This window comes from Larimichthys crocea, chromosome XIII (genome assembly GCF_000972845.2).
Source record: "Larimichthys crocea isolate SSNF chromosome XIII, L_crocea_2.0, whole genome shotgun sequence".
In the NCBI taxonomy this organism is placed as follows: Eukaryota; Metazoa; Chordata; class Actinopteri; family Sciaenidae; genus Larimichthys; species Larimichthys crocea.
The window spans coordinates 38,772,019-38,797,206 of record NC_040023.1 but is presented as its reverse complement, the minus strand read 5'-3'; the positions used below and the strand labels follow the sequence as shown (position 1 = coordinate 38,797,206).

The 25,188-nt window shown below is 40.6% G+C and overlaps 1 protein-coding gene across 3 annotated transcripts in view; it reads left to right on the top strand.

The window, feature by feature from the left end:
* gabbr2 (gamma-aminobutyric acid (GABA) B receptor, 2) overlaps positions 1 to 25,188 on the top strand; it is a 164,590-nt gene that overhangs the window by 73,477 nt on the left and 65,925 nt on the right. For all 3 annotated transcript variants that reach the window (XM_027287102.1, XM_027287101.1, XM_010734778.3), the window contains 4 exons: positions 12,163 to 12,333; positions 19,614 to 19,715; positions 24,485 to 24,550; positions 24,999 to 25,187. In XM_027287102.1, coding sequence (XP_027142903.1) covers positions 12,163 to 12,333; positions 19,614 to 19,715; positions 24,485 to 24,550; positions 24,999 to 25,187 — 528 coding nt within the window. The remainder of the gene's footprint in view (positions 1 to 12,162; positions 12,334 to 19,613; positions 19,716 to 24,484; positions 24,551 to 24,998; position 25,188) is intronic.

Genomic DNA, 25,188 nt, shown 5'->3' with positions numbered 1-25,188 from the left:
AACACCTGTCACTATGGTTTAAGTAAAGTCACTCAATCTACCTGCTCATACACACAGTGGTGCTGTATACAGTACAGTATAATATAATAAAATGCTGATCTGCCACCTCTCCAAGCAAGATGGGAATGACTTTTGAATTACATACTAAGACATTCTCTAGGATTATTAACTGTGTGAAGTATGTATGAATAACGCAAGGTAAACGCTTGCATGTAAAAGCATTGTATGCCTCTTCATGTCTTGACTGATATCTCCAAGCCATCTCTTCCTCCACTGTAAGAGGAGAAGAGATAGCCTGCAAATCAAATTAGCCATCTAATGGAGAGAGATGAAGAGAGAAGGAAAGATGAGAGGAGGAGTGAGGAGAGGGTGAGAGCAGTCGTGATAAATCTGCAGGATTATGTTATTGTCTTTTTTTGTGAATGGAGGAGAGAGAAGAGAGAGTGAAAGAGGGAAATGGGCTTGGTGGTATGAGTAATATTGACATCAGGGGAGCTTTTCCAAGGATGTATAACCAATTATATTGACCCTCCCACCACAAACTTCTTCTCAGACTTGGGACAAGTCACTGGAACCCCAGCAGTGCTGTATTAGATACGAGCTTATTGCCTCACGTCTGTAATGGAATCCTTTGCTTGAGTGACCAAGGCATTCTGGTACTGACGCATACGTACAGATGCACACATAGGCGCGGACATTGGACCCACAGCAATAATGGATTTATGAGGCTGATGTCAATATTTGCTAGTTTAAAACCTGTTATAATGATTTAAGCGTTGATTTATTTATTAGCTAATGCATATTTATAGTTATAGCAAAATGTATATACAGGATGGGGCATTTTAAAGAAATAAACGTGTGTGTAGTCTCTGGTGGACAAACTGTGGAATAGCAACACATTATTTAAATTCATTCAACAAAACTCACAGTTCTTCTGCCAACAATTACAGCAATAACTAAACTTAATATTGGCCCTGAGATCGGTCATACAGGCAGGTGCATTTGTAAACACACAGATAGAGAAACATAAAGGGAGATTGAGAGTAAACAGAGAGAATTACAGGTGATATAAAATGTGATAGAAAGGAAACAGAAAATAGAAATCACCCGTCCACCTTATTCAAAGTATTTGGTTTCATTCTGCTGAGCTTTATCTGTTTATAAACAGTCAGCATGCATTCTCTCCCTTTTCAGCCCCATCTCGTTTTCTTGTTCTGCTTTGCATTCAAAGCGAGATGCTGCCGGCCCTCGGAGAGTGAAAAAAAGACATAGAATGTAAAGGAGAACAGAAATGAGAGAAGACAACGTTGCTCATGAAACCATCTGGGTGTTCCCAGCATCATCGTCTTGCTTTGGCACCAAGGCTGTGTTTTTCCCTTCTTACCCTCTCTCCTACACGCTGTGTCTGTTCTGTGTACCCATGCTTTATTTATCATTGCCTTCATTAACAATTTAATTGAAAAGCAAGGGAAAGAGTCACATCCGAATATTATTGGACCAAATGGGAACGATGGAGTCCCATAAGTAAGGACTGTAAATGCTTTCTCCAGTAAATGGGAGAGACGGAGAGAGAGGAAAACTAGATGTCTGCCAACTTAAAAGATAGTAATTTGCAAATGCTGGCTGTCTCCAGTGAAATGTTTGCCCACTCACAACATGAACCGCTTGTGTGTGGGCTTCCCCTGCACAGCCCATACATAACCTATTATAGAATAAATATTACACTGTGTGATTCGTCAAATATTTTAATACTGTACTGAGCGTCAATCTTTTTCCAGTAAACGGTTTCCCATTTTTAGGGAAGGAAAGGGAAAACATTTAGAGGCCAGGCTAAATGTTTCTTATAAAGACGTTGATGGACTTTAGAGTAGAAATGCTTCAGTCTAAAAGTAGCACAGCAGTACAGCTCTGCATTAGTGGACTGATTTGCAGGTGAAAGCGGGCTGCCTACCGACCATAAATCCCCGAATCATTTCACTCAAACCCTGGGAACCATGAACCAGGTAGCTGTAAAAGTTCGTATTCTCCTCACTGACAACAGTGGATTTTAATGGCAACAAATTTTCATGCCAGAAAAAAAAGAAGTGTCAAAATGTCCATTGAATCCAGGAACTGTGGCATTGTTATGCTACACAGAGTTTGCAGGGAGGAGTTTGTGTCCACTGCATCCCAAGTTGTTGTTAGGTTTAGGCTGCTAAATTGGTAGTTAGATACTATTTCTTGGCAAGGCACAGTAACTTCTTTGCCAGTTGCCCGGCAACCTCGGGGTGACGACTCCAGACTCCAGAAAGTTACTGTGCTTGGCCAGGGTAGTCTGACACATAACCCCCTAATAAAGCACATTGTGTCATTTTTCCACTTAGTTTTTTTCACAAATGAAACAACTGAGATATTACATGTTAATTACTGAGCTTTAGCTAAGCTAATCTGCTGGCTCTAACTTAACACATTTACCATACAGGTGTGTAAGTGGTATCGTTCTCCTCATTTAACTCTGAGCAAGATAGTGAGTAAGCATGTTACCCAACAGTTTCTGTATTTCTATATTACTATTTCTAAAATTACTTTTGCAGAAAAAAGTGTGTTCATACATCTCATTACTCATCGAAAGAAGCTGATTAAGAAAAATAAGTTTTAGGCTCTTAAAGCTGACCACAGCTGCAATTCCTTATAAAGAAGAAACGTCTTTACAGCCACCTTTAAAGTCTACAGGGGGTATTTGATGCCCCAAAGAATTTGGCAGGAGTATCACTTTAATTTTGAATGTGAGGACATCGACATTTTTTGCAGTGTTTACTACAACCTGGCCAAGTAAGCAGAGAAAAATACTAGCTCATGCAATGTAATCCCCTGCCTCCCTGAAGGAATCAGTGTAGAGAGCGATGGAAAGGAGAGGGAGGGCGGGGAGAAAAGAACAATAATGGTCTCTACAGTTCAGCATCTGCTCATTAATCATTCATAGGCAGCCAAGTGGCAGCAGCAGGGAGCACAGTGAGATTTCAGGTTACGGTATCAAATCTCAATTTATAAATAGAATAGTTATGGAGCTAGGCAGCAGAATACCATCATTCACAGCCCCCTCCCACCTCCTCCTGAGTATTCACTGATTTCTGTGTCTAAGGTTTGCCTAGCATCCAGGGATACTCTGTAAGAGTGTAGAATCCCAAAGGTAGTCAGTTTTATACTTTATGATGAAATAAGATGTTATATTTCTCCTTGCTGCAGGTTTGCTGTTGGTCATCTGCCACCATCGATTTATGAAATTTTGCCTCAAACATGCGCTCTGGTAACTGACTTCTCAAGCTGTAGCTTCAGTGGGCGTCCCATCCTCTCCTCTCACTTCACATCCGATCCTGTCAATATCCGCTGTACACTCTAGCACAACTGGATCGATAAGAAAATGTTTCCCCCCCGATCACCGCTTGTGATAGCGATGCTTCACTGCCACCCATCTCCATCGTTCAAGGACAGCGTGTCGTCAGATGGCCGTATGAAGAATGGCCGAGTCCCATAAGCTCGCCTCATAGCAGAGGTGATGAGAGGGGAGCGGGTGTTCCATCTTTCCTGCTTCTCACTCCCAGAGACATGACAGTGACAACTGACACATTGTATTGATTTATGGTCCATGGATCTGCCACATCTAACATACCAAGCACATGCCATACTGTATGACAGATAAGCCTTTATGAATTATTTGGTAAGGTGAGGCGGGGCAGGGGAGAGGGTGACTGCTTCCATGTGTCTCATTTGATTTACAACTTTAGTTAATGACTAAATAGCCATTAAAATCAAGAATATTTACATGCTGACATGCACTGTTATGAGTTAATCTTTACCTTTTGACCTTAGAACATCTAATAGACATATCAAGCTTTGCATATCTTTACAGCTCATTTACACGTGTGACAGGCAATCCAAGCATGCGCTGAGGTCACCCCTGGTCTTCAAATAGAGTCCACAAGCTTACTCCACTATCAGTGATGTGTAGCTTTAAGTGGTCATCTTGAGGGAAGAGTCCTCTGCTTTAAACAGCATTAACAAGTGATGAGCAGCCACCAGCCCACTAATAATTAACTGGAGACCCAACCCTTAAACTTGAGCCTCATATCTTGGTGTTTGTATTATTGTGATGCCTAATAGTTGGTTTGACAGGTGACTTTAAACTTTGGTGGGTGGGTTATTGTGTGAGATCACGTACTGTATTTGAGTAGAACCGTTGATGTCTTTTAATTCTCACTCTTCTTTGCCATCTTCTCAGCTTCTTCTTTCCTCACTTTCTCTTTGTACATCTTGTTCTTGGCTACTTGTCACACTTGTCTATGATGTGTGGACCAAACTGAATGAGGAGGACCTCTAGAAGAGGAGGCGTTGCGTGTGTGGGTGAGATGTCCATGCATGCCGCATGAAATACCCGCGGCAAGTAAATGAAAGCCTCTGCACTGCACAGCAGCGATTCAGCAGCAGTGCGTGTATGATTGAGTGCTCGTGCGGGGCAATCCAAGCATTGAACACAGCGTAGGAAAGGTAGAGAATGCTTGCACAGCACAGGTTTAGAGGCAGCGTGCATGTGCAATCAAATGCTCAGACATGGCCAGTCTGAACATCAAACCTTGTGCAGCAAGTTTAAATGCATGTTAGGAAGCAGGCAAAGGGATGTGGGTGTGCAAATGTTTTGCTATTGCAGGACCACTCCTGCTATCAAATGTAAAAGTAATACAGACCCTGTGAGGCTCTTCCTCATAACATTTGGTCTGACATTCAAGATGGCGCTTCATTCTTGACAGTCAGTGAAGCCAGATACAGATGTGAGGAAGGAAAGTGAGGGGATGAAATGCAGGTCTAACCGATTGACCTGAGATAAGAGTGATGTGGTCGTGTGTTGTGCAATGCTGGCATGCGCAAACAGAACATCACTCAGTCCGTGTGCACGAATGGGTGTGTACATGTATGGCATTAGCCATAAGATGATTGACATATTAGAGCAGGGGCTGCAGCAGGCCATAAGCTTTAGAGAGGAGGTGATCACCACATCACTCACCTGTCCAAGGCCAGTTGGCTTTGGCTGGTGGCTATAGTATGTGATGATGTGCAGTGACCTGCCTCAGTACAATTGTGTCTTTTGTCTCTTGTGTGTTTATATGAATGAAATGGTCAAAATGGTCAAGTGTGTTTTACATTTAGGAGGTCATTTTTATTGTTGAATAATCACCTGAAAGCAAAAATAGTTATGTTTTGTTTGTTTTTTTTATCTTAAAGTATGAGCTTTTTTTTCCTTACACACAGGACCTTTAAGCACCTGATCTAACACTTGCTACTGAAGTGCAAGAAGACATCAGGTGTTATTTCCATCATAGTTATAGTAAGATATTAAACTCACTACATTATTGTGAAATCAAATATGCCAGTATTTAAAATGCTGACATATCCGGTTTATTCATTCAGCTATTTTATCTCCATCTATCTCAGTAAATGTTTTACCTTAAAGGCCGCAGGGGGATTTCATTACCTTATGTATTAGTATCAGGACTGCACAAGATTTGATTTCTCATGTTTCTCTGTTTAATTCCTCTAAAGAAGGCGTGCCAGCGATAATCACTATAATGGGATGTCAAAGGTCCACAATTATTCCTTGAGATTCTTCTCATGTTTAGATCTCCTCATATCGCCTGTTTACCAGCACCAACGCTATTGGCCTCCACTTTCTGTCATCCAGCTTTCACGTGGATGCCCAGAACATACAACACACACACACACACACACACACACACACACACACACAACACACACACACACAAGGCTAATGCGTCTCATCTCAAATAGCTCCCAGCCATTAGGAAAAATGAAAAACCAATACCTTGTAAAATCAATTGTGATGCCACCTTCATGTGTGCATTCATGTGTGCAGGTGTATGTGTGCGTGACCAGGGTAAAACTGTCCAATAAAAGCTGCAGCCTTCTCTCACATACAGTATATCCCATATATTTCTTGGTATATTTCATTTGTGCGAGTAGGGGGTAGCAGGATGACACCTTATTATAATCTGAAACTGAGATAAACTGACAAATTAAATTATTGTTTTAAATGTGAAAAACAGTGGAATACAGTTAACTCCATTAAGTCCGTTAGTCCTTAGTTGTACCATAGTGACTGCACACTCACACACACCTGGTCATCCTCGTGTAGGTCTCCATCCCACTGTGCATAGCGTGGATCTGAAGTCACTTTGTTCTTTGTGTAGCTATTAGTACATCTGATCTTTCTCCTAACAGTCAATCCATGTAGTGATATGTTCTCCATCACTGTCGCACCGCAGAGTTAAATTGCAGCAGAGTCGAGCAGATTTACTCCTCTCTACTTAACCTCCAACTTTCAAATGAGATGACTTCAGTAACACATGCTTGACCCAGCCATATGATGATTTAGTATGATGTGTAGATATGCATAAATACTGTATGTGTGCATTGTCTGCTTATACTCGTGCAACCCGCACACACCAGCTTCAATATGCAGTTTAAAAATCAATAATCAGATGCAGACACAGCACATTATGACAGATTTCCTATATCATCTTTCTTCTTTACCTCGTTTTCTTTTTTGTTCTCAGTCAATTTCTCCACCATCTACCTGCAGTATTCATCTCTTTCTCCCTCCTCCATCCTGGTACTAATGAGTTCTAGATGTGGTCTGTGCGGGGTCCAAAGCTTCTCCCTTACTGCCGTTTCTCCAGCTGGGTGCTCCCATGGTGTGCCAAATGCCTCTCTTGAATATTGAATAAACCCCAGGACCACCTCCGTGCTTCCTGATCAACAGCCCTACCGTTACCTAGCTATTACTCTGCACGGGGTGTCCAGGCTCCGTGAGGATGGATGGGCTTTGAATCTGTTCTGTTGTGGGCGGAGGTAGAAATAATAGGCACGGGTGGTTTGAGCGTTTGAAGTTGTTTGATACTATCCCTTGTGATAATCAAACCTTTATTTTCAGTCTTCTAACTCGCTGAAGTTTCCCTTATAGCACCTCTCTAGATTACCCTGTGAAAATATGGGCCTTAATTTGATAGACACTTTGGGAAATTCACCGAAACCATCTTTGTCTTTTGGGGGGGTTTCATAATGTTGCAAAACATGTCCATAGAAAAGTATTTTGTGTATTGCCTCATGTTGAAGTTACCCGCTGTTGAGTAGCTCTTTGTCAAGTCTGCCACTGAACATCAGCGATGTTCACTTTGTGACCTTTGTGTGACCTGCTAATCATGTCTTGTTGACATCCCTTAAGTATATGCTGCAGCTCACTTGCTTTGCAAAGCAGGATAACAGCATGGAGACATTTTGAAATTCATATCATAGTTTGTAAGGTTACAAAGACTGCAGTTAAAGTGATTTTGAAAGTGGAGAGCAGTGTTTATTTTTGGATGTTTTCTAGCTTGTCTAGTGTGTTACTGAAATATCGATCATGGCTTTCCACAAAACTTATGATCTTATTGATATTTGTACCTAGGTACTTGATCAAAGAGTGACATTTTGTTTTTAAGTACTTGCTGTTGGATAAGTGGTGAACATTGGCAGAAGAACATCAATTTCCCTTATCTGAAAGCATTTGGAAGAATTATTATACAGTAGAATAAGTTGTGTTTGCCTCTTACCCCTCTTCGTGTGTGGCCTATACTCCGCTTTTTCTTTATATTTGTGTAGAATATGTTTACGATGCTGTCAGATTACAAACCCACAGTTTCAGATTAGTCAGTGAAGTAACACCTTTAACATAATAAACATTACAGGCATGAGCAAAGCACTGTGAGTGAGCTGATATTTACCTACCATTCATTTTTTATCTAGCCTCTCCATGATAGCCACTTCATTATTCAAAGGCCAACCACACAATTAGCACCAGCAGATCCTATTGCGAAGCAGTCCCGCTAGGACCAATCAATGCTATTAGATCCGTCAATGTGATTAGACACACTCTTGCATCTTCCTCATTTCTCCTTCAAACTGCATGCACTAGGATAGGTTGTAAGGCTTGTTGCCTTTAATTTAAGCACCATTGATTCCTAATCCCAAGACAAATCAGGGAGGTATATTGCGAAAGATATAAACAAAGACATTTTGCAGTGGATGTTGGTAATAAGGGATCAACATTTATATCTAAGACTGTCGTGCACCTTCAACACTGCCACTGGCTCACAACCTCTAACTCCTCAAAGAGCACTAATAACCATCTAAGTGAGGAGCCGTTATAGCTTCTCTCAAATGGAAAGTCAATTTACTGAGCTCATTTTTAGCCACACTAGTGGCATGACTCTAAAGATTACTCTGCCAGTCGGTCAATTGGCCCACCACTTTGCACCAGACTGAGTTATCTCAGCACCTATTGGATGGACTACCATGGCATTAACGGTCAGGTAACTGTCAGATGATAAATCCTAGTGACTTTGATCGTCCCCTGACTTTTCCTTTAGCACCACCACGATGTTGACACAGCACTGATTTTGAATGAAATGTTTCAACAACTATTGGATTGATTTCATCGAAACTGGCACTAATTTTCATGTTCTCCTCAGGGTGAGCTCCTCTAGTGACATAATCAGAGCAAAGATTTAATTTGTTCAATACTTCAGTTTGTAATACCTGCAAAATAGTAATACCCCTCCAGCCTCACCTGTGCTTTGTGTTTACTGCTAATTAGCAAATGATAATAACACGAACATAGAAAAGCATGTATTCAAATCTTATTTATAGTATACCTGATGAATCAGCAGTAAACATCTCACCTTGCTTTCTTTACCTTGTATTTTCTGTTCTGAGCCCTTCGGTCACTTTTTGCCTGCATGCATAAACAAAAACTTTTGGACTCACTTCAAATGGAATATGATAAGTGACTGAGTGTACAGAATGTCTGAATAGATCGGCACTGCGATGGTATCAGTGATTCATCTCAAAAATGTTATCTCTGTGGGGCCAGACAGATTCTCAGTTGTATTACTGAGCGCCTCCGTGACCTTGTGATGAGAGGAGAGGGAGAAGCTACCCGGAGCCCATTGCCACAGGTTTAATTACTCCTGGGAAACGAAGGTGCTGTAGTTTGTCTGTATCGGAGGGATCTGTGGTTAGAGAGTGTGTGGTTGTGTGTGTGTGATGTTACCTTAACCTGTGAATAATCTGTGTGTATGTGCACACCATATATGTAAATGTGATACTGGTGTAAAGCTCTCCATCGAAGACCATCCCATTTGGGCTGGCCCTCTTTAAAACCCTCTTACATAAGCCACTACTTTCAGATGTGTGATATCATGGAACTATTTTTGGCTGAAAGAAGCTGTTCAGAGTTGGATAAAGACTAGCCTATTCTTTGAATAATACATTGGATCTCCCTCTCATCTCAGCTGTCTTATTACTCTGTCCTGACATAATTGTGCTAGCTGACTTGAATTGGCCTGCAGACTTTGGCTTGTTTGAGAAAAATCATGCATTTTATCTTTGGTAAACTAGAGCCCGTCACATCAGCTGACCTGGATTCAATGGCCAAACAAGACACATTTTTGTCACTGTTCTGGATTTTTGTCACTGGTCTGGATCAAACATATGGAGAAACTTGCCAGATGTCATAATTGGATATTACTGTAATACTCAAATATTAGGTTCTTCTTTCCATGGTCCGATTTGATCGTTATAGGTCAATGTCTTTACTCACACAGATCTGATGGTCTCATCTTCAATAAACCTGAAAGGGTTACTGTATGACCAAGTTTTACCTGCCAGACTAAAGACATTAAAAATTGATATACTGAATACTTATAGTGACATGTTGTTTTTTTTATTGGGTCTCTCAATGTGTCTGACAATCCAGGTGTTCTCTCAGCCTTGCTTTTAAACACTTATATTACTAAAACATCCTGATAAAAATTATATTATCATTTTAATGATTTTATATTTTTGAAGCCATTGAATTTTATGTATTTGTTCCATCTACATTTATTATTATAAATTTATTATTATTTCCCCTCAAACCAAAATGCCAAATAGATATCCAGTACTGTTGTACATCAAGCTCAATAAAGTTTTTAATTCAGCAGGTTTATTGGTCGATATTGTTTTCTGTAGTCTTTCTTGTATTTTCAGTTCAGTGTTGTGTTCTAACAGATGAAACATATAACATTGTGCTAAAAGCAAAAACAACTCCTACAGAGCACCACGATCCAGGCTATAAGGTTGTAGAGCTTTTTTCGGCCAAGAAGTCTCTCCCTAGTGCAGTTGTGAGAGGGTTGGTGCAATCAATTTGGTTTGAGAAGATCACTAGCTCTTATTAAAGATCCATAGATGAATCTCCCAGTGTGGGTGTAGCAAACAGCCTTAGCTAAACGGAGATTAAGGCAACGCTGGAAAGACCCCTTGAAGCCATCTAAGGCTGGTGGGTGATTTTGGATTTAGCAGTGGTAGCGAGATAAAGGCCTTTCTTCCTGCTTAATTGATGGCTGTAATCCATGTGTTGTTTTAAAAGCCCGTCTGGCTGATGTGTGAACACAAACCCCCTGTGGGTTTGTGCAGAAAGTGGTGATTTAGTGGGCCAAACGAAGGGTTTCCCACTGGTTGGGTGACGACTTTTGTAGATTTGGGATCCACTAAAATGTCTCGGCAGAGGGTGGAAAAACAAACCTCGAAACTGCATCTGGAGAACAACACTCTCAATGGAAGTACCGCAGAGTCTTTTATAATCTTAAATCCAATACAGGCCCAATACTGTCAAGTCAAGTTAGACTTTACTATCAGAGCTGTCAGGCTATCTTACACCATATAATACATTTCTGGGACTGTCAGTCCTGCTATCAATAAAAGATGTTTGACTTATAAATGCCCCCTGATCCTTATTTAGTTAAGTCTTCACATTTCTGTCATTCTAAATCAGTAACTCTCTTTTTAACCTACACCATCAGGTTTCAACAAGCGTATAATTTTACGAGCAGTACTGTGATTAATGAGTAGTGACGACGTCTGGAAGTGGATAGAGGCTTAATGAGAAGATCACAGGGATCCTAAAGTTAGGAGGTGCTTGAACTCCTCAAGGCTTTAGCACACTGTTCGGAAATCTACTGGTGCCTCTTGGTCTCAGCCTGAATTATAATATCCTTGTGTTGATCGCTATCGTGAATCACAAGTTCTGCTTAATCTCTACAAAATATGTAATTAACCCTGAACTGATTCATATCGCTCATTATATTACCACAGATAGGACACAGAAAATAGAGCATGGTGCCTTTTATTATCTCAGCTCAGCTGCTGGTGCCTAAATATTCAGTACCTGTTTGACAAAGTTATGCATATTTACACCTCTGTACCTTCTCTGACATTATGTGAAAAGACTACAGTGTCGTTTTCATAGCACACATATTAGTTCCAGCTCTACAAATACAATAGTGCAACGCTGTCAACAACTGAAACAAACCGAACATAAATAAGTGCAAATTAAACAATAAAGTGGCAGATCTTTGTCTGCTGTAGCTCATGCTGGTTGTTACATTGTACGGACTTGCAAAAACTAATCTTAATGAAAACTGAATTTGCAAGTTTTGCCTCTGGAGAAAATTAGTGACCTATTGTTGAAAATATGTGTGAGAGAGATGATAAACAGGAGCAGTGTATTTGCAGTCATTCTCATTGTAGTAATTGCTCAATAAAATCTTAGCTGCTTTCACCAGACCAGTATCAGGTTAAGTCAAATGCGCCAACTTTTCCAATGATATTGCAGTCAGTGAGGGTTTATGCAGACACACAGACACAGCATGATGCCAGTTTGAAAGGTCATGCATACAGGGGTCATCAATAGCCACCCAATATTTACAGATCTATTTACAGTTACACTTTGAACGAGATATTTTGATGACATTTGAAGTAATTTCAAAGAGTTGATTTGTTCCCACTTGTATACTACGAATAAGTGTGTGCACACATCTGCACTGCCATGGTTTAATCTCTGAAATGTCAAAGGCCACTGACCAAAGCAACGGCAGACCTGAAATCTGTCATCCGGTGTACTAGGTTCAGTGACACAGTACTTAAGAGTGCTGCTGTACCTACAGTGCAAGTGCCACCAGCAGTAATCTGAGAATTTGTTGCAGGGTTATTTGTGACTGTTAGCTCACAGTATTTTCCTGTCTTTTATCGTTCCAGCTGTCCTTTGCAGCAACAACCCCAGTTCTGGCAGACAAGAAAAAATACCCCAACTTCTTCCGCACCGTCCCATCAGACAACGCCGTGAACCCAGCAGTAGTGAAGTTCCTCAACTACTACAACTGGAGCCGAGTGGGTACCCTCACACAGGATGTTCAGAGGTTCTCAGAGGTCAGTGTTTCTTGTTCATTCTTTAGAGAGATTGCATTTTGACATGTAAAAGTTTTGTAAAAGAAAACTGAGGTTGTATAGTGAGTTGTTGCAGGGAGCACGCACACAAAATAAGAACTGCTACTGATATACCTGATATAGTGGGTATGATACAAAGAGATTGTTTTCAATCAGAAGCCACTGCCGCCTCAGTTTTCTGTACATGAAGAAATACAGATGCAGAGACTAGAGTATTTTCAGTACTGAACAATGACTGGCATTTTTTTGTTGCAATTATCATTCCGATGACGCCAACATAATTCGAGTGGGTGGCAATCAATTGAATTCGACCTATTCTCCAATAGTTGACTGAATTAATAGTTTTCCACCCACGTAAAACTCCACAGTTGGATTCTCCATGATTCTAAGGAAATGTGAAGATTACCATTTTTTAAAACTAAAAGCTGGAGCTTATTCCTACCACTTCCACTGTTTCATGTCTTTAGTAATGGATAAAAACAATTGGCTGACTGTCAATAAGGAAGAAATCGCTAAATTCTCTTTTGTACCACTAAAACGGATGCAAGCTGATTTGCTAGATTATTTATTTACCAAAATCCATCTGCAGTATAGTTAAATGTCCCTGTGCTATTCAGCAGACAGCCGCCTCAGCCTCTGTAGTATATCTGCATTGAGTCAGCATTTGTAGCTAACTCTCTTGTGATCTTGCTGGCATTGAATTAAATTTAAACCAGAGGACACACATTTGCATTCTTTAAGAAAAAGCCATCTCCTCTATTATACTGACTGTAAACATTTATTATAACATAAATAGATAAAACAACCCAATTCAGACAATTAACTGTTAAAATCATGTAATGCCAAAATGGATGGTAACTCGTGAGACAAACATATCTCTGGGAGACATTAACATTACCCTTTATGCTTTGGGTGAATTCAGACTCACAGCACATGCAGTACAAAACCCATGGCAGAGCTATTGAAAGTGTGAATTTGGGAAATATTGTAAGCTCTTGCCTCGAGGCACTGGTTGAAAACAATCTGCTCAGCAGCTGGGGGTGGGAGGTGGAGGTTTCGGGTGGGGGGGTATAAGAAGTCTCGCTGCAAATCTCAGAAAGCCCAAATCCCTTTATCGCTCCCCTCCTGAAAGCGCCAAGGGGCTTAGGACGGTAGGAAGACGGGCGGCCCGATTCAATCAACCTGTCACAAGATTGGCCTCTAATCCTGATTTACAAATATGCAAGCATTACTTCACGATTTATACAATCCTCTGTCAAGTTCAGAGCACGACGGTTTTTGGTGCATCGGGAAATCACGATAATATGTAGCAGGGCAAAAGGTTGGTGAGATGCAAAGTAGTAAATGTTGTTTGGATACTGCTGGTAAAACAAAGAATAAGAACAGTAAAATTAATTATGAGTTGGCCTAAGGTCCAGTCAGTGGACTGTCTTTATGTTTTCTTGAAAGGTTTTTGATATATTAAACAAATGTAGAAACCAAATTCTATTATTTAAATGATTAATGTGTCCTGTGTAGCATTTGTTTTGGAACATCCCTAATATGTGCTGTACTATAGCATTCCTGTGTGTACACACACACTTGCATCTGCATAAAGAGCATACTATTGACAGTGTTTTCATCTCTATTTCTCTCCCTGTCATACTCTCTCTCCTACTGATCCACAGCGCTGTATCCCAGGGAAACTGCTCGCAAGGTTAATGTTATGTAACTCTTGTTAAGGATTCAGTCAGTGGAATGCACACCACACACACGCACACACACACACACACACACACACACACACACACACACACAAAATACGGTGTCCCCTGGGACTGTAACCTGTAAGCTAAAGCCAGCTTCTCACTTCTATTTTTAGGCATCATTGAAACACACATCCTGTTTGTGGATGGACAGTAGGGGGGAGGTGCTCTTCATAGTTTATTGTAGAGTAATGAGAATGAGTAAAGGCCAGGTATTTGCTCATGTAGAGGTGTCTAGCACGCACACACACACACACAAACACAGACAGCAATCAACATTATTGAGATTGCCTGACAAGCAGGGCTCACCAGGAACAGCAATCACCAGTGAGTCAGATGACAGACCTGACTGAGAACAGGATTAGGACTCTGTCCTTTGCCTGGAACCCTCTGAGCTCAAGTGTTTGATTACACTATGACCACCAATATATTTATCACAACACTCTCTCAGTCTCTTTCTGTCTCTTTCCCTTTTCACAACAATCTTTGCTCACAATCTAAAAAGTGTTTAGTTCTTGTCCTTGTTCGTGCATTTCACAGTTTGTCTTGAGCCACCAGCTGCTGTTCATTACCAGTGGCCATGTAATGGACCTCTGCAGAATGACTCATTCACGCCACTGTACAAGGCATGTAAGGCCATGAGAGGAAGCCATGCGAGAGCCAGGCTGTGGCATCACCATTTGTCACGCTATTTTGTATAAGCACATGACTGGCATTATAGCTTGAACTCTGAGATGTTATTGGTGATTTGTATGACCATCACATCCCCTGTTTTGTAGATGGACACACGTACGTTATAAAAGCATAAATACACATGCACTCAGTCGGACAGATGGAATGATTAAAAGCACCTGCTAACACTCTACCACATGTGACACTAATAACACACACGCACTCACACCTGTCACTGCAAAGGGTGAACATGCTTGGAAATTATGTGTTAATGATTTTAGGCTGGACCACCGCAGTTGGTCGCTGTTTGTCTCACAGTGTTCAATCTGAATCATCACTTACTATGCATTACTATGCATTACTATGCACTAGGCTCTCACTCTTTCTGTCTGTTTGCCTAAAGGGTGTGATTTTTAAAAATTTTCCGCCCAAGTTTATTTGCAACTTTATCTTGAGATCACACTCAGTGTGTGATTTCTGAGGTTTAATAATAAAATGTGAAAGCTGAAACAATGTGCTGATCGAGAGAGAAATAGATCACTTGATAACTGAATAATCGTTTAGATCATTTATGAAGCAAAAGCACAAAAAAATTATGTTTTGTTGCTGTTTTGTCTTACGTGACACAGTAAGAAACTTTTTTTTTATTTTTTTTATTGGTAAAATCAAAAAATTAAATTTGAAGACATCACCTTGGGCTTTTTTTTCCCTCACTATTTTCTGACGTTTTATGGATCACAATGAAATGAGAAACTAAGCGGCAGATAAGCGATAATGAAAATAATCATTACTTGCAGCCCTACAAAATATGCAATTAAGTGCAGAGGAATTATTGTATGATTGATGGATTTTGTAACGATGACACAAGCCCACTGCGTTACTACCGATGCATATTAAAAAGCTCTGATGACAGACTTAAAGTATGTACTTAACTAAGCGAGTTTTTAATTTTTCCATACGGTACATCTACAGTAACAGTGCCTCAGTGCAGAGAAAGTATGACGCCCTGCCACAGCGTGTGAAACAGAAGACAAAGTAGAAAAACTTCCTCTTCTAGAGTCTTCATATATATAGATAGAATTAAATGTTGGGTGAAAGATTTTACTAAGTGTGTCTGACATTTTGTCCATCATGTGTGGGTGTGTACTTATGTATCTGTACGTGTGTGTACTCATGCACATGCCCAGAAGTGCAGTCAGATTATTTCCCTTCTGTATTTGCTGCTGGGGATTCCCAGGCTGCCCCAGACAATGGAGGATGTTTTTGTTATGCAGGAAAGCTGCTCACTTTCCACTCCTACCGTCCCTCAATCCATCTACCCTCCCTCCGCTCCATCTCCCTCACTCTATCTAATACACTCAGTCCACCAGAACACAGATGCATTTGTCCTTTTCCATCTCAGTGGAGGAAACACAAAACCAAACCAATAAAAATCTCTTGTGACAAGGGCTTTTTTTTTTTTTTCTCAGACATGAACGCCTTTGTGTGTCAGCCTTTATTATGTTGTGGACATGTTTGTGTGTCTACATATCATCAGTGTGTCTTGTATTGGATATGTACACAGGTTGTTCTTCCCTCCACCTGTGTGTTCGCTCCAATACACCTCTTCAAACCCAGAACTAACCTGCTGCTGTCCAAGCTAGTTTCCTTCTTAGCATTGCAGCAGCCAGGCCTTTTAGATCAAAGCTCAACAGAACGGGACATTGTACCTTGTCCAGACCACCACGCCAATTGTTCCTCAAGAGCAAAACCTGGTTGTATTGATCCACCCAGGCCTCCTGTTGTTTCAACTCAAGCGAGCAGTACATTGGAGGGAATGTTTGTACAGGAGTGAGTGATGTACAGAGTGATTTAGAGCTCCCTCCGGGGGAACCAGGAGAGGAGGCGATTATGACAGCAGACATTTAGAGACATGAGGGAAATAAAGTTCAGGTTGTTTAGATTCATTGATTTTTAGATGGCAACAATCTTCTAGTTCATTACACAAAATAGTTGTAATGACTAATTTAAACAGCAGTGGCAATACTGATTGTAGTGATGGCGGTATTAGCAGCAATGGTATAGTTTTGGTATAATATCACTGAAGACACAGCGTTTCTATGCATATAAATGAGTTGCATTCTATTCATTTCATTTTTTTTGCATCTTATTGGGGGTCTGGGGGTTCGGTTGATCTTTGAAGCTCTATTACTGTATGCAGTCTTGCTATTGGTGTGATGATTTCCTTAATGGTGAGAGAATAAATTGGAGCACAGTAAGATATTTTTAAAAATATGATTGCATGTAGATATTTGCTCAAGAGAGTATGGGTGAGATACAGTCTGATCTTAATATAAACACACAATTACTGGTTGAGCGTCATCGTTAGATTACGAATGTGACTTCAATAAGTGAGATGTGAATCAAGGAATACTCCAAGATAGTGTGGTTTTCTGTGATGCTTAGTGTTTTGATTTGAAAAATGAATGGGGTCAAACATACAGGAGATATAGATTCCTCAGGGGAAAGGAAATACATTCTCTTTTCTTGACACTGATAGTTAAATTATTAGACTTCACCCAGACATGTAAATAGCTGCCAAGGAAGTAACGAATATGTCTTTGAAGTGATACAGGACATGCAAATCTAATCTAATATATAAGCTATGACACACACTGCAACGTACATTTACAGACAAATATAGGGCAAACACACAGGGCCTTCATCTTTTCACAGTTATGATGTCTCTGCCAACTGAGCTTGGCATGCACATGTGAGCGCACACCCTCTCTGATGTCTCATAATGTCCCCTGATGCCAAGCTCTTGGGTGGGGTTGGAAAGCCTGATGGCTGCAGGGCATGGCTGGAGGACATCATAAAAATTGGCCAGAGAGAGAGAGAGAGGGAGAGAGGGAGAGGGAGGAGGTGTCAACCTCAGCATATAAATTGTAGATATTTCTCATAGCAGACATTTTGACTTGTTAAACATACAGTACGTGTTACATTTAGGTGTAACCATGCCAGGGCCCTGGTATTGTGCATGCTGGCTGACTAGCGTGTCTTACCGGAACAATCTAAATGGAATGGAGCCATCGTTAATGTTGGTTACACCTGTGCTTTTTCCACTATGATGAGTCAAAATGTCTGCTGTGGAAAATAAAAGGCCTTCTTTAAAAGTGTAGCTTTGAGGAGGGAAGCCAGAGGGATGAATCATAGTATGTGTTTGTGAGGGGTGAGAGAGAGTGAGAGGCGGTATGATAAACCGCTCACCGCTGATAAAAAGCTCACCATCACGGTGGGGCACCTACTCCCGTTCTCCTCCTTCTCTGATCCCATCACCCACAATTCCACTAAATCAATCAATCATCAAAGCAGATGCAGAGCTGCTGCAGATACTGTTGTGGAGGAAACTCCGCAAAACTTAATGAAATAACAACACAGAGACAGCTGCTTATGAATCCAAACGTAACTTTACTTCACCTCTTCACAACTTTTTATAACCATTCTTACATCACTGTTACATAGTCAAATCACCAGATCTGGACCCAACCATCCCGTACTTTCCTATAATCACGTAGTCAGTGTTCTGAGCGTCACACGAACGTAGTACTGTCTGTGTGTTTCCCATGAGCACGTGTGTGCTTTTATTATATTCAATTTAAAAGTATATTTAAGTATATTTTTAGTATATTTACAGTACTACAGATACATCTGCTTCTTGTCAAGCCTTGGATGACCATTCGAGATCATCTAAAGCATGTTTTTGTGCTTTCCTGTGTCAGTCTAAGAAAGACATGACGTATCACTGACAAATGCATGATAAATATTGTGAACGTTACAAGTCCACATTGAACAGAGTGAGTTAAATCTGAATGATGATAGTTTGATGTCTTCAGTAGTCAATATGACTGTCGGGCTGAAATGTCAAGATGCTTGTCTTTCGGTCTTTCCACTCAGATTCAGCTGCATCATGCGGACACCACTTGACAACATTAGATAACCTGCATCAGTCAATGGTTTTTGCTTATACATACTGCACATTCTACATACATATTGTATCCAAATCCAAAAACTAGAAGTTTTAATGTGTATGCAGTGGTGAAACTAATTTAAAAAAAACATACAAGGGTATGGTCTATTGTGACAGTATACATGATATTGCTTTTTTGTTAAATTAATTCAAACGGTTTTCATTTACAAGATTATACTTGTCACAGTTCGATACCATAGAGAGATTTTAATTAAGCAAGTAGAAATGTATATGCTCAAACAATCACTATTTGCTATTACAGAGGGTGTTTTTCTCTTGGGGATTTGTGCTCATATAATAGAGTTCTGGGATCTAATGGAAATGATGTTTGTTTGGATGTGATGTTTGTGTTGATTATGGCTCCTCCATGGATTCATTTGTTCCATTTAGATTTGACAGGCAATCTTTTTTTGATTGGACAAATGATTTTCGGTGGAGGTTTTTTTTCTCCCTGCTTTTTTCCCCCAATTCCTCATAGACCACAGTCTTTGTCACTACTGCTTTTGGCATGTGGAAAGTGTAGGATGGCCTTATGTCTGGGAAATATGTGGAGTTGGAGTTGCTTGCCAGTGGATTATGCCTCCCAGATCCTAACCTTGTCTGTTATAGTGCTCGAACCAATAGAAGTTGCAACATCAGTGAGCACTACTAGTTGCTGTAACATTTAATGACTTAAATCGCCAATCCCACAACTCGGTTAGTGCAGACTGAAAAGAGAATAAAACTGCGTCTTCAAAGGTGCGTTTCAGGTCTACAGGGAAGAGAATTGTGCAGTAGTAAATGATCACTCATGCTCATGTGCCGCCTCTTTCTTTCTCTCTGTCTTTCTCTCTAAGGTGAGGAATGATCTAACTAATGAGCTGGAGAAAGCAGACATTCAGATCGCAGATACAGAAAGTTTCTCCAATGACCCCTGTGTCAATGTCAAGAAGCTCAAGGTAAGTGAACCAGCCTGGGCGCTTAACAAGTCTATCTAACTAAATCATTCAAGGTCAGTTTTATTCAGATGAGTAGGGCTCAATTGATTTCAGTGTCACAACTTTTAGTTATAATTTCTTTATTGCTTTATTTGTGTATGGCTGTATTCCATTCAGAGTTAATCCTGGATGATGAATAATTTGATTGGGCAGAAGAGGTTAGTTCTCAGTGAGACTGCTGGAGTCATAATGAGGACACTGTAATGGCTCCAGGGTCTGTACAGTGACCCCTAATGACCTGCTCTGACTAATGGATGTTTGATGGGCCTTTTAAGCATATGTACACACACAGACACACACATACACACACACACACACACACACACACACACACACGTGCAGGATTTTTCTTTTTCCTTTACTCTTCTCCTCTCCGCTTTGAAATGAGACAGAACAAAATGAGGCCATTATTAGGCCAACATTGAGCTGTTAGACCTGTACATACTAAAACCATTTACTCCTAGTGTTGACATGCACGGCTGATTTGAACTTGCTTGGATGAAGCGAAAATGCTTGAAACTCAGATGTAATGCAGTGAAGTGTGAAGGCTAAATTATCCAAACTATCTCCAGAGGCAACCAGAGATGCGTTTGGCCTCATTTACCAGTTATATATGCACTGTGAGTCAGTGCCACATACAGTTTACAGTAGAAACAATGTCAAGGGAAGTAATTCAGTCCATCAAAACAAAACCAATTTGACTGCTTTGACACCAACTTAAAGGTGTCAGTGTTTGTGAGTATGAATATATTCCTGGATAGGAAGTTACACACGTGGCACAGTGAAAGTAAAAATGTTGGAAGTGAAGAGAGCGGACTGGAAGATATGACATGCAGTATGCAAGATGGATCAGGTTGCAAGAAATGCAACAGGGAGATTACGAGACAGACGGATTGAGAAGCAACAGGAAGATTAGCTGTCTTTTTCTAGAATATAAGTGTAACTCTGCATGTTGAGGGCTGACATTTTAAGCTGACACCATCCTTCCTTGATCAACTCTAAATATGCAAATCACAGTGTCGCTTGGAAAGCTTTAAAGAACGTTTGCATTACGTGGGAGGGGGGTCCTTTGACACCCTAATGGTCTGTTTCCCGCTCATCTTGCAACAGCGGTTTGCTCTCTCCTCGACAGCTCCGCGATACGATGAGGTAGAGAGTGACACATATTTCATTGTGAAGATTTTTTTTTTGTACAGTTTGGTTTGCGATTCTGTGTGTATGTATGTGTGTGTGTGTGGGGCGTGGTGGTTGGGATGGTGGGGTGGGGTCATGCTGTCATTGTGTGATCCACAAATAGAGCACTCACATCTGTGATCCAGCTGGAATATGCAAAACGCAGACAGGCATCTCTGCTGCAAGGCCTTGAAGCTGCCTTCTACATTTCTCTGTCACTTTGTGCTTTTTTCATCTTAATCTCTTATTCTCTCTTCTGTCCCAAGATACTGGACAATCTGACAAAACAACACCAGAAAACAAAGGCAGGCACACCCACACACACATGCAACCACACATACTTTCTAATCTTAGTAACAATCAAGTTAATACATCTTCAGTTTGAGTAACAATGCCACCAGACGTTTTATAGACAAAGGCTTTTTGAGATTTTTGTGCCTGAAAGACAGTTTAGCGTGCTTGCATTCAGTGAAAAAACACATGAGAAAAAATGTCTGAAGTCCTGTAGTCTAAAATTAAGTCCCAAACACTTTATTATTTATTATAATTTAATTATTTATAATGCTTTCACAACTCATGCCCCTCAGATATGACATAGAAGAGGATGGTCCATTTCTTTTCTTGCCTTACTGATCATCTATACATGCATTACTTTCAGTTTTTCTTCTCAAATATGGTTGATTAACTCCCTAATCAAAGGCATTGTACATACTGATGCAGTGTGCAAAACTGCTGGTGATGAAATTTGTAGATATGCTGTTCTGTGTAGCTTTGGCTCTGCACTGATATTATCATTATAAGTTTGTCTATTTCATATGGTCTGTTATTAATATCATCAGAACAGCTGCTGCCGTTGCTGTAGTTTGCAGTGTTTTCTGGCCTCCTTTTCAAAGTGATGAAGCACCTTTGCTAGTCCAAATCCCAAAGTTCCAACATGAGTCTCACACTGCGAACTCAGAACACACAGTCCTCCTCACGTCCAGCTACAGTTTGTTCTCCCTAAGTGTGAGTTCAGTGACAAGGTCAGAAATGCTCACATATTGTGGCGCATGCTGACATTGTTTTGGGGACTTTAATTTTGAATGCAACAGCCTGTGAATTCCAGTTCAGATAACAATGAGATCTGTGGTCATCGCAGTGTGTATAACATTTAATGCTCACCTAGGATCAATTAGTGATCACACACACACACACGCAAAGCTGTCCACTGATTGTCACATCTGCACACAGCACACTCGCTGAACAGTAATCATCACAAACAGACGGGGGGATGGTTTTGTGGGGAGAAGCAACACACTGCCCAGTCTACAAATCACATCTCCCACAACCTCATAAAAGACCATCATTAGTAAAATGTTTGTGTGTGTGTGTGTGTGTGTGTGTGTGCCTAATAAGCCTGAACAGTGCCTGATTGGGCTTATGAGGTACAATATTACTCAAATCATTATCACGTATAAATCACAATCATGAAGTTACAAACAGTCCTGTCACAGATAAAGCAGTCACGGCTGCCCTTAACACTACCCTCTTTGGGAACAATTATTGTTATAGTTATATAAAAGCTTGAGCAATGAGGGTAATTTGGGGCTCTATAGTCTGTCTGTAATTCACAAACATAACACACTGACTCATGGCCTACACAGTCTTTTCATGTCGTTGCCAGGCAGGCCAGAATTCATACTGAGACTGTGGACGTTGGCCATTTGGGTTAAGAGCCTTTCGTCCAGGAAAGGCCAATGTTATTGAGTAGCCACTTGCAATTCACACACATTCACACAAGAGTACATCTCAGAAAAGTTGCTACCTGCCATTCTTGACACACATACACATTGTGATGGTGCCAGAGCAGTGGAACAACAGTAAGGGCTTCATACAAAAGATCCCCTTAAATGTCTCAGCATGCACCTTGGCTCTGAAGAGAAACCACCAGAGAAGCTTTTTGATTGAGCTGCTCAGCTTTCTGAAAGCGCTCATCCTCCTTAGTGCGTGTGTGTGTGTGTGTGTGTGTGTTGTGTGTCCCATAAACAGTGCAAGAACCTATATAGATGAGTCTGTCTTGTCTTTCTATTATATACACCTACCTAATCTATCTAATTTCTCTGTTTAATCTATCCAGTATAAACAATCTATTTGGAGGAATAGCTACACTGTTCGTCTGTTGGGTAGCTCAGTGTGTCTAATCGCCTTAAGAAATAGGAATTAAGATGACAGTGATTGAGGTTGTCCCCTCTGATCTGTGGATGCATAACATACGGTAGAGACTGCCCGAGGCAGGACGACTTCATGAACTGTATTTGTAATGGTCTCTCATTATCCAGGATAAAAGTAGGAGACTATAGATTCACTTAGATTACATCTGGTGTGTTTGTCACAACATTTTTTTCTTTGTTTGTTTGTTTGTTTTCTTTTTAATTTTTCATTACAGTTCAATCCTGATCGGCTGCAGAACAAGTTTTCAGGCTCTGCTGTTTTATAATTGTGCGAAGTCAGCACTGCTACTAAAAGGTTTTACTGTACAGTTGTTTGTAATGTATAGCATTTTCACCTAATCGATATAAGAGGGAACTGAACACTTAAGGAAGTGCATGTAGCACTTGAAGTACATGACATTGCCATAGAAAACACACTTAATATGTTTAAGGATGAGAATCCTATTACAAGATGACTGTTGGTAACAAATCCCCCAAAATAAAGTAGGTCTTCCATTAAATTCAGTGCTCAGTAACATAATTGATTCTGTCAGTCTTCAGATTTGCTTTATATTGCTTATATTGAACACGAGCCATATGCATCACACATCACCTCCAGCTTTGTTGACCAGATGTAGATTCATCAAGCCTGTGTCAGTATTATTGGATTAGATTTGGTGCAGTTTTGTACAGTAATGTGTGTGTCTATGTTTTGACACACACATACTCTATGCGCACATCCGCTTGTGTGCATATGTGCTTGTACTATACATATGCATGTATACACTAAATGACAGACTGTTGGCCCCAGAGCCTGATCTTTTTTCCCACCATGAAACATGCCGCACTTCCACCCCGGCAATCTGAATTATTTACAGAGTCAGTCACCAGGCCACGGGCTCTGACTCCGCATGTAAATTTGTGCTCTCCAGCCTGGTTGGCAAGACAGGCAATTCTGCCCACTGACACTAATGTCTCTGTTGTTATGGATCGACACTATGCAACTTAATGTCGCCCTAGCGTCTCAGCCACTGGTGCACTGCTTAGATTGCACATACTTTGTAGCGACTAAGAGACATAATGATCAAAATATAGTACAACATGGCTGACTGTTGATTTGTTGAGTGTGATCTTGCAGAATGATGAGAAAGGACAACTGGAAAGCAGTTTGTGATGGCTATATTGACTGAAGTTTTGTCCCAGGGTAACGAGCAGAAATGCCTAGCATGTATTGAAACATTACTGTAAAAGTGTGTAATCACTGCACTGTACAATGACAGTGAGTCAATTTAATCTTGATCTTATAACATTTTGTGTTATACAAAAGTGTTCATATCTTTTAAGATATGATGTCTTTCTTTTTTTCAGGATAACGATGTGAGAATCATCATTGGACAGTTTGACGAGAACCTGGCCTCCAAAGTCTTCTGCTGTGTAAGTCCTCAGTGTACACTCAACTTGGCTATTATTGTGTGTTTGTGCAAGTACCAAGAAAATGTCCTGTTTGGTATACAGTCGGTGGAGTTCTGCTTTGAACAGATGGTTTGGACGTGATGTGATCTGCAAATATGTGCCAGAAACTGTAAATATGTAACACAGTATGATTGAATTGGATTGATATGGTATTATATATATGCTCAAACCTGACAAAATAGAATTGCAGCTTAATTTCTCACTTTAATGCTTGTGGTCTTGTTTTTGGGCTCATGTTATGTTGTACGCTTGGTGCTGCAGTATATTTTAAGCTCACCTGGCAGTAGGCCCAAACTCTTATGCCAGGCTAGCTTTGGATACACAGCTGACTTTAAGTAAGAGTACATATCATACTGTGCTGTTACATTGATTCGCCCACTTCAACTTCTATTTCATCTACCTTTTGCAGGCGTATAACCTGAACATGTTTGGGAGTAAATACCAATGGATTATCCCCGGCTGGTACCAGGGCAACTGGTGGGAGCAGGCCAACACTACCAACTGCACCACCAAGAAGCTGCTTACAGCCATGGAGGGATACATCAGTGTGGACTTTGAGCCGCTCAGTGCTCGGCAGATCAAGGGCATCTCTGGCAGGG